At 35.2% G+C, this 11,487-nt stretch overlaps 1 protein-coding gene across 1 annotated transcript; it reads right to left on the bottom strand.

Moving 5' to 3' along the window:
* Positions 1-7,662: 7,662 nt before the first annotated feature.
* LOC141591387 (uncharacterized) lies at positions 7,663-8,490 on the bottom strand. Its single transcript, XM_074411690.1, has 2 exons — positions 7,932-8,490; positions 7,663-7,825 (listed from the first exon to the last, which is right to left on the bottom strand). Exons 1-2 carry the CDS (start codon positions 8,284-8,286, stop codon positions 7,683-7,685), a joined length of 498 nt encoding a protein of 165 aa, XP_074267791.1. The 5' UTR covers positions 8,287-8,490; the 3' UTR covers positions 7,663-7,682.
* Positions 8,491-11,487: the final 2,997 nt, after the last annotated feature.

Raw genomic sequence — 11,487 nt, 5'->3', positions numbered from 1 at the left:
GGAAGACATTTGGGGGTGCCGGTGTGCCACAAACCAGCATTCGCCGAAACTCGGATTATCGTGAAAAATGTGTTAAAGCTCGTTATTTGAGGTCAAATCGAACAGTTAATTCCTGAAATGAGCTCGGACGCATGATTGAAAAACAGGGAGAAAAAGAACGGGGTCCGGTACGACCTTCCGAACGGCTGAAATTGAAGTGTATAATACACGGTTTTTCGGGATTCCAGGGTCCCGGAACAAAATTCTCCGGAAATCACATAGAAAGTTCTTCGGGTCAGATAAAGCGGCCACGCAAACTTTGAGCACCAACGGAAGACATTTGGGGGTGCCGGTGTGCCACAAACCAGCATTAGCCGAAACTCGGATTATCGTGAAAAATTTGTTAAAGCTCGTTATTTGTGGCTGAAATCGAACAGGTTGATTCCTGAAATGAGTTCGGACGCGTGATTGAAAATCAGGGAGAAAAAGAAACAGGGTCCGGTACGACCTTCCGAACGGCTGAAATTGAAGTGTATAATACACGGTTTTTCGGGATTCCGGGGTTTCGAAACAAAATTCTACGGAAATCAAATAGAAAGTTCCTCAGGTCAGATAAAGCGGCCACGCAAAGTTTGAGCACCAACGGAAGACATTTGGGGGTGCCGGTGTGCCACAAACTAGCATTCGTCGAAACTCGGATTATCGTGAAAAATGTGTTAAACCTCGTTATTTGAGGCTGAAATCGAACAGGTTATTTCCTGAAATGAGCTCGGACGCGTGATTGAAAAACAGGGAGAAAAAGAAACAGGGTCCGGTACGACCTTCCGAACGGCTGAAATTGAAGTGTATTAATACACGATTTTCGGGATTCCGGGGTCCCGGAACAAAATTCTCCGGAAATCACATGAAAGTTCCTCGGGTCAGATAAAGCGGCCACGCAAAGTTTGAGCACCAACGGAAGACATTTAGGGGTGCCGGTGTGCCAAAAACCAGCATTCGCCGAAACTCGGATTATCGTGAAAAATGTGTTAAAGCTCGTTATTTGAGGCTGAAATCGAACAGGTTGATTCCTGAAATGAGCTCGGACGCGTGATTGAAAAACAGGGACAAAAAGAAACTGGGTCCGTTACGACCTTCCGAACGGCTAAAATTGAAGTGTATAATACACGGTTTTTCGGGATTCCGGGGTCCCGGAACAAAATTCTCCAAAAATCACATAGAAAGTTACTCGGGTCAGATAAAGCGACCACGCAAACTTTGAGCACCAACGGAAGACATTTGGGGGTGCCGGTGTGCCACAAACCAGCATTCGCCGAAACTCGGATTATCGTGAAAAATGTGTTAAAGCTCGTTATTTGAGGCTGAAATCGAACAGTTATTTCCGAAATGAGCTCGGACGCGTGATTGAAAAACAGGAGAAAAAGAAACAGGTCCGACGACCTTCCGAACGGTGAAAATTGAAGTGTATTAATACACGGTTTTTCGGGATTCCGGTCCCTAACAAAATTCTCCTGAAATCACATAGAAAGTTCCTCGGGTCAGATAAAGCGGCCACGCAAAGTTTGAGCAACAACGGAAGACATTTGGGGGTGCCGGTGTGCCACAAACCAGCATTCACCGAAACTCGGATTATCGTGAAAAATGTGTTAAAGCTCGTTATTTGAGGCTGAAATCGAACAGGTTAATTCCTGAAATGAGCTCGGACGCGTATTAATTATTTCAGATCAAAAAAGGCCGTGTGAAGCAAAATGTACTAATTCAAAATAGAGGTGGAAAATGAGGAGTCAAAATCCTCTCCATTTCCTAAAAAGAAATGGAGAGTCCATTTCTTATCAACGGACGAGATTGAATTCAATGAAAATCGAACGTTTCACGATTTAGGTATAAAAATAAAGGGTTAATAGAGTATGGAGAGTATAATATTATTAAATGGGTTTGTGAGTGGAAATGGAGAGAAAGGAAATGGAGAGGATCCTAATCGGAAAATTAGAGGGGTTAAAAATGTGTACGAAGTGCACGCGATGAAGGGCAGTCCGCAGGCAGAGGGAGGGAGAGAGATTGTATTGGGTTTCCAATGAAATGTGTAAATGTGAATCCCCCTCTTTTCTTGCATTTGGTAGTGACACTTAGAATTTCACTGCCACCCTGTAACTCTGTAAGTAATTATTCGATATATAAACTTTTAGGTTTAGGCAATGTTTAGGTAACTTCAGTCTACTCTAAGTTTTTCTTCTTAGTGACAGCTAGTGTAACCTAGACCAACGTGTCACAACAAATAGACTACCAATTAACTGTCTTTCCCATTATTATTGTTTTATCATTAATGACCTAGTAAAATGTGATTAATTGTTTAATATCGGGAGAGGTTTATGAAGTTAATTTTTTTTATCTTTCTCAAGACGGATATATATATTTTACACAAATTCTTGTTTCAGACGGACACTTTTGGTCTTATTTGTCAGACGGATAAAATATTGCCATTTTTTAAGAAAATGTAACCAATTAATTCACAAAATGTTATGACTAGAGGTGTCATTTTTTACCCTGAAAATGATGTGAACAATAATGGTAACATGTTATCAAAAAATAACAACATTTTATTGTAAAATGATGACATGTTACCCGTCTTAATTCAGACCAAAAGCAATGGTCTTAAGAAAAACGGACTGTATATTTTAATGGTAAGCGAGATAAAAAATTTGCATTTTATAGGAATTTTGTTGTTGTCTCATACATCTATTGAACCTATTGTATTGAGGTATGTAAATAATCTAAGACTATGTTCTTTTGAGTTTAAAGTCACTTAATTTAAATTAACTTCAGATCTTATAAGTTTAGTTCAGTTCAGATCAAATCTTATAAGTTCAGTTCAGTTCAGATCTTATAAATTCAGTTCAGATCCTATAAGTTCAGATCCTATAAATTCAGTTTAGAAAAATTATATACAGAGTATTATTTTTAAAAATGTACGCAAAATATTTGACATTATTAATTATTCGATACATATATATATTATTATTTTTAAAATAAAATTATCACTCTTCTCATTATTTTTTAACGTAATGTAACCGTAGTATAATGTATGAACAAACCAATGTATATAAAGCGGAAAAATATTATTATCTTACCTTGTGTTTTAGACTATATTTTCTTATCGGCGTTCTCTCTTGGCTGCCCATTAATTTCTTGTAAAAAATTTGTTTAATCTCAATAAAAGTTTGTGTTTATTTTTATATTAATAATAATAATAATAATAATAATAATAATAATAATAATAATAATAATAATAATAGTTGCGGTTTTATTTATAAAAATAATAATAATAAAAATAACAACAAGAACAATGATAACAATAACAATAATAATAATAATAATATTAAGTTAATTAATTTAAGTTAATTTAAATTCGGGTCGTGTAAGTTCGGTTCATATCCTATAAGTTCAGTTCAGTTCAGATCCTATAAGTTCAGTTCAGTTCAGATTCTATAAGTTCAGTTCAGATCCAATAAGTTCAATTCAGTTCAGATTCTATAAGTTTAGTTCAGTTCAGATCTTATAAGTTCAGTTCAGATTTTATAAGTTCAGTTCATATCAGTTCAGATCCTATAAGTTCAGTTCAGTTCGGATCAGATCCGTTAAAGTCCAAAAGAACAGGGCCTAAGTCGGCTCGTTGAACCTTCAAACTCGGCTTGGTCTAATCTTGCTCGAGCCGAGCTTGATTAAATCCAACCCGAGCCAGAGGTTAGTCAGGCCCGGCTCGAAAGCTAATTTGGGTTTGTTTATAAATTTTATATTGCAAAATAATTTTATTTCCAATTATATGTTATTTAAGTATTTATAACAAGTAAAATATATGATTATTTTATAGGAATAATTCATTATATGAGTGACCTGCTTAAATTAATTCATCCTTTAAGTAGTCAGAATTTAATATCTCCTGTTCCCTCTTTCTCCCCATATAACACAAGTATTTTATAATCTTATTTGTTTTTTCCTTCTAAATATCAATATTTAGTTAGATTCAAAATGTTGAGAAAGTGAACATAATATAAAGTTAACACGAGCTCAATTTGAACTCAAGCCCAACTCGAGTTTCAATTTTTTAGGCTCGATGTGTTTCGAGCTGATCCCAAGTCCTTCTGAACTCGAGCTCAAATCGGCTGGTTTACAACCCTACTTACAAAACTGAAAATTAAACTTACGAGAGTAGCAAATAGGACAAGAATGAGAAAAGAAATATAGATACATAAACTGCCTAAAAGAGAAAAAAAGAAGGGATGAAAGATCAAATCGAGGGGGCGGGAGGAATAGCCAATAGGGACCTAAAAGACCTAGACATGTGAATATGTGATGCTATGAACATAAATAACCTATTACAAGCCATATTATTGATTGAGTGTCCACGGAATCGCTTCCTTGTTTGCACAAAAAGACGTTATATATTTTGCTTTAGCCATTTGTCCACGCTTTCGAACTCTATTTGGTCTCTATATTTTTGCAAGTTTATGGAAATATATTGCCATGTTCTATCTATTGAGATAGGTTGGATATAATTAATATAGACGATAAAGATCGATCAACATATCATTGCATGTATCCTACTTTTAATTTATTTATTAATTATTAATAGAAATCTCGGTATTTAATATTGTCTTAAAATTCACGACGAATATCTTAGATGTAAATGTTCATATCCGTTATCTTTGGTAATGTTAATTTGATAATGTTAATATTAATGTTCACAACTTCATAATTCATATGTCAATTTTACAAGATGAAGAGTTTGATGTTTCTATACTCTATGTGTTTATCATCCTCTCAAGATATAGTATTATATTGTTTTTTTTTTCTTTAAGTTATGCTCGTATAATTTGAATCTCCTTCAAGTTTTATTGTAGATAGTGTTTACTCATTTAACACACGTACTTCCTCCATTCTATAATGATGTTCCCATTTACTTTTGGATCAAAAACCAATGCATAAAGATTAGAAGTAAAATGTGTGTTTAATTATCAAAGAAAGTACATCTATTTAGTGGTGGGGTATGTGTTAATCTTCCCACCAAAAATCAGATTACCTGGTTTCCAGAAAAAGAGAGGGAAAAATGTGTGGGAAAAGATATTTTACAAAATGAGGGGGAAAATGAAAGTTTTAAATTTCCCACCAAAATACATCACATCATTAGACTTAGGCTAAATAGGATTACATAAAGCATTGAGCCTAACAAATTACACTGCCAAAGTAAGAAAAACCTCCTCAAAACCAAAAATTACAAAGAACATTACAAAGAACTTCTACAAAAAAAACAAATTAAAAAATTACAAAGAACATTACAACTTCTTCTTTTAGAAAAAAAATTACAAAATCTGAGTTTACACTATGAAAAAACCGAACTTGAGTGACGATGAGAGGCATAGGGTTGTGTGCCTTCTGTTTGAGAGCTGCAAAAATGGGAAACCACGACATGGGATGATGAATGAAGTTGCAGAAAAATTCAATGTCACAAGGAAATGCATTTTTCGATATGGACAAAGACTAAAAGACAGAGGGAACATGAAGTGCCTATCAATGTAAGGAGTAAAATTAAAGGCAAGAAGGGTAAAGCAAGGGTACCTTGTCCAATAGAGGTCATCATGGCACTTCATAAATCAAAGAGAACAACTTTGAAGAAGTTGGGCAAGGCTATAGGTCATTCACCATCTACCTGCCATAGATGGGTAAAGGAAGGTATCATTAAATCTCACACAAACTCTATACATCCAGCCTTGAGTGAAGATCACAAGATCATTAGGTTACATTTTGTGTTGGGTAAATTAGTCTTTGATAGAATCTTGAGGTGTGTAATGTTTAAGGACATGGGATGTATTATTCACATAGATGAAAAGTGGTTCTATATGACAAATCCAATGTGTAGGTACTACATAGGCAAAGAATGAAGCACTCCCATATAGGAGTTGTAAGAGCAAGAGATACATTACAAAGGTAATGTTTTTGGTCATGCAGATTGCAAGGCCGACTTACAAGGAGAATGGTGAAGTTCTATTTGATGGCAAAATAGGTATATGGCCATTTACATTCCAAGAACCAGCTAAAAGGAGAAGCAAAAATAGAGAGGCTGGAACACTGGTGACAAAACCAGTTGAATCAATCACCAAGAAAGTCACAAAAGAAGCATTTATCAACAAAGTTATTCCGCCATTAAACGAAATGGCCAACATCAAAGAAGTAAGAACATAACCATTCAACAAGATAATGCAACGCCTCATTTTAATGGGAAAGATAAAGATTTCATGGAGGCAGCCACATCAAATGGGTTTAATATCGAGTTAACACAACAACCAGCCAACTCTCCTGACCTAAACATCTTAGATTTAGGTTTCTTTAGGTCAATACAATCACTACAAGATGAAAATCCAGCCATGACAAAGTTGATGAGTTGGTCACAAGTGTCACGAAGCATATGAAGCAAAAAAAAGATTAACACTAGACAATGTTTGGCTAAGCTTGCAAGCTTGTATGGTTGAAATAATGAAAAAAAAAGGGCATAATGATTACCCACTACCACATTTGGCCAAAGCAGCACAAAGAAGACAAGGGACACTTCCTAGAGATTTACAAGCTGATGAAGAATTGGTGAAGGAGTGTATTCAGTTTTTAATTACTTGTGGATGTATAGGTGAATTAGATCAACTCATGTTAGACCTAGGTATTGAAGTCCCATTTTGAGAAAACCCAATTAGGTGTTTGGTATGACAAACAATCATCATGGATCTTTTTGACATGATTGTTTGTCAAGCCAAATATCAGAAACTAAGCAACATAGTAATGGTCCATTTTGGTGAAGTATGTAAGCAGTCAGTTTGTTGACAAATGAACTATGTAAGCAATCAATTTGGAAATGCAAATGGCTAGAAGTATTTAAGTTTAATGTTCATTGCATTGTTACTCTCGGCAAAGCAAGTTTTCCTCATTGAGTAACTTGACCACATATAAGTGCCTCATCAAGGGCAACATAACATGGAAAGTCAAGAATTTGCCTCAACATGAAAAAACCCTTGGTGGCATCAAATATGGGTCATTAATCATAAAAACCTAAGATGAAGTGTAACTCAACATGGCTACATCACATAATGACATTAGTGGCAACAACATGGAGCACTTATTTTAGGTTTATATCAGTATTTGTGACAATCAGCAACATTAACTTAACCTCTCAGTCACTTTAGGACTTTCATTGAGGTTTAGTGTAAACACCGTAAAAAAAATAGAAATACCTGTAAATTGCCCTCAATCAAGAAATCCCGAAAAAAAGAAGAACTCCGAAAATGTATAAAAACAAAAACAAGATTAATCCCGAAAACAAAAGAAAAAAAAAAAGATTAATCCCAGAAAATAGCAGAAACCCAGAAAACAGCATTAATCCCAGAAAACCCAGAAAACAGCAAAAAACCAGAAAACAGCAGAAACCCAGAAAACAGCAGAAAAACAGAAAACAGCAGAAAAACAGAAAACAGCATAATCCCAGAAAACAGCAGAAAAACAGAAAACAGCAGAAACCCAGAAAACAGCAGAAAAACCCGTAAAACAAAGAAAACCCGTAAAACAAGAAAAATCCCAAAACAAAGAAAAACCCGGAAAAACAAAAAAAAACCGTAAAACAACAATTATGGAAAAGAAGTGTTGGAAAAGAACCTCCCTTGTGATCAAGTTTTTTTCCCCTTATGTAAGTATTTATCACAAAATCTTTTGAACCCCTTTGACTTTGGTGACAAATCAGCCGATCTCTGACTTTCCCCCAACATGAGTTTCTCCTCAACAACCCCATCGACTAATATATCAGGGACATCTACAAGCACATAACAAAAACAACCCGTTATTATTCAATTAAAGAAAAGGTTATGGTATAAAATTAAAAAGATCTACCACATGCAGCAACAATTATCAAAAATTACCTCTCTTTTCTTCCCTTTTCCTTTGCCTCTCTACGCTTCGTTCAATCAACTGGTTGAATCTCCTCGAACTTGGTGATAAATCACCAGATCTACCACATGCAGCAACATCATCAACTTTCTGAACATAATCTGGGACAGACTCAATCACCGAATCTGGGACAAAAGTATTTACATCAGCGTTAAACGCCGATGTAGCCTCGTTATCGTCGTCGAGGTCAGAATCAAGTAGGCTCCCGTAACCCGAGTATGTATCAGGAGCAACATGACCCAAACCTGGTAAATATAAACAATGATCAAGCGATGCATGATAAGAAGTTCCAGATTTGTGATTTGATGACAAGTTTTTTGTAGACATAATGAGAGATTAATCAAAAATCAAAGAGGATGAAGAATGTGAGAGGTCTGAAATTAGAGAGAGAGAGAGAGAGAGAGAGAGAGAAAGATCTAGAAAGAATGGAAGGATGAGAATGTGAGAGGCAGCAAACGGCGCAATGAGAGAAGGAGTTGTTTAGGGTTTTCAATGGAAGGATCTAGAGAATAGAGGGGGACGGATGAGAGAATTAATGATGAGAGGTGAGAGAGAGTGATTTAAATATGGGAAAGATTTGGGTATATATGGAAAATATGGTGGGAAAAAAAAAGGGAGGGAGTTATTAGTAAAATAGATTAGGTTAATAAGAAAATTAGTAGTGTTAATTGATGGCATTTTATGTAAATATGGATAAGTAACAAGGACAATATGGTCATTTATCATACCCAAAAATAGAAAGAAATGAAATGGGTACATCAAAGTGAAATGGCTCAATAAGGAAAATGGGTACATTAAAGGAGAATGGAGGAAGTATTAAATAACCAACCCAGGTTTAAAGAGCAGAGTTATTTTTTTCATGGTTGTATATATAGTATTATCAGTTTTTTTAACGTGCGTCAATAAGGTCACATGATAACAGGTCATATAAGAAATACTTTTAAGAATCATTCCCTAAAATGTTACGAATGAACATATCCTTCTATTTCGCATGATTGAAATCTTAAAATTCTTATCATGTACACACATTAGAAAAACCGATTACTCAACCCATTTTACTACGCTTTATTATTTGAGCACCAAAAAAACAAAAAAAAAAAAAGGTAAATTTAGCATAAGCGGCAAATAAAATAGATGCGTAATGGTTGCAAACCGACACCTTAATAAAATTGAGAGATTGGACAAGAAAGAAGGATATGTCTAATCTTCTATGCATCTTTCTTTCTTTCTGGATTTCCAGTTTGATGTGATTCTCATCTGAACTAGCTACCAATTTGTACCTTGATTCATTTTACAGACATATTCTTTTGACTACGTTAGCTCCCTAAACTACATACCAAATTAAACAATAAGTCTTGCTGAAGACGGGTCGGAGCAAGTGACGGATAATGTCACTCACAAAACAAATAGGGGGGACAAGGTGGGGGCACTCACATGTGCTTCCCTCTCTCCTCTATATGGGTCATTTGTGAGGGAAAATGGTATCCGTCACTCCAAAGTGACGGATACGTGCCGTCACAAATGAGATTTTGTGCAAATTAAATGTCCGTATATTATTAGAGTTTTATATATGAATCCTTTTATTAATTACCGGTTGCGTCACTAATTAATTACATATGGTTCGTTTACTCCGACATAGCTATGCTTTGTAAAATCATGCATGCTTAGTAATATGAATATTTATAATAGTTGAGCCTCAATCATCACCTTAAGGCTTTGGTTGAGATGGTCTATCTATCATGGTATCAGAGCCAGTGAACACGAAGTGGAAACCCAGCACACGGTACGGAGGAGCCGGTGCACAACTAACCACTCTTCAAGCCCAACGGGCATTTGAGTGAGGGAGCGTAATAAGAATATTTATAATAGTTGGGCCTCAACCATCACCTTAAGGTTTTGGTTGAGATGGTTCATCTATCACTTAGTTGGTAAAATTATAAGATAGTGATACTCATGACATGAATTCAAACCCTATCAACATGCATTATTTCAGCCTACAAATAAATAGGCCAAGTTCGGGTTCATGTTCATAAAATGTGACGAATAGACAAATCAAGTAATCAACCAAGGTTAAAGGTTTTAATAGATGTCCATAAAATGTGCCAATAGTTTGTGCACTAATTGCCATAAATATATCGCAACCCTACTGTTGTGGTCAAACTTGGGTAAGGATCATCTTCATTAATTTTTCTCTCCATTACCTTCCATTACCTCTAATATATCAATATAAAATCATTATTTTCCTTCCTCCTCATCAAAATATTTGACTGTTGGATTGTCTTGGAACAAAATTCCATCCGTTGATAGGTAATAGAAGATAATGGAGAGAGTAAGGTAATGACAAGGAACTTTGTCCGTCAAATTTAGAGTCGGCGGTGAAAGTCAAGACACTCGCATATAGAGTTCTCTTCCTTTCATTATTCTCATTTGTAGTTTAGATGTGCAACACGTACATAACGGTTTTAAAGAATGATTTATGTCGTCAATGCCAAGTAATTTTAGGATTGGAAGTGAAATAATTTGAACGTAGAAATACATTACAGATTAAGGCATGCAAGGAACAGCTTAAGGCATGCAAGGCAATGAAGAATGTCTAAAAACACATCGAATCACAGATTTATAGATTTTACCGTACAAATAGAATCAAAAGGCAACATCAAAGAAGACTGATGAATTACTTGACAATTCGCTAACGCATCCCATCATGCATCATTTAATACATTAATTTATTATACAACTGTAATTCAAGGCAAATTGGATGTTTTTTTAAAGTTTGTTTGATGGATAGCCTTTTAAGTCTTAACTGATTTACTTACTTTTTGGTCTTTACACACCTCGCTCAAACATTTTTATATACGTAGCTTCCTATTTAGCTCCGTAGGGTTTTGAAAATTTTCAACTTAACATTAGTTTAGACCATCCCCAAGCAGTGGTCGCGCTAACTAGGTCGCGACCCGATTTTACTCTTAATCCTAACTTATTAACCTTGACCCATTTTCACCCTCCTGCCAGGCGTCGCGACCTGGTCATCAACCCAATCATTATCCACTTTACAACATTCTCAATCATTGTTTTTTATTGTTTTATAATTGTTCAACCAATAAGAAATTGACACGTAGAAGGTCAATAAGACCCCTCTTTTGATCAACCTTGGTCACAAATTGACCAACCTTGGTCACAAATTGACCATTTCTTGTTTTTGGTCACAAATTAACCACCCTTGGTCACACATTAACAATACTAATTACTTGATTAACCGTGACCAAGCAAGATCACAACCAAATAATTGACCTTACTTGGGGATGGTCTAATAACTATTGCGTAAGACGGTTTTATATTTTAAGATGGTACTATTATGTAAAAGAACAACTTACTCATATTTATTAACATTAAGTGAATAACTTTTCCTAAAAAAATAGATCATCTCACGATACAAATTAAAACAATTTATTCTACAACTTATGTAACATTAATTTTTCATTCAATTATTTTAAGCAGGGTTATCCTCATACTCAAAATGAGTTTTAA

The sequence above is a fragment of the Silene latifolia genome, chromosome 7 (genome assembly GCF_048544455.1).
Source record: "Silene latifolia isolate original U9 population chromosome 7, ASM4854445v1, whole genome shotgun sequence".
Lineage (NCBI taxonomy): Eukaryota > Viridiplantae > Streptophyta > Magnoliopsida > Caryophyllales > Caryophyllaceae > Silene > Silene latifolia.
This window is presented reverse-complemented; position numbering and strand designations above follow the sequence as displayed.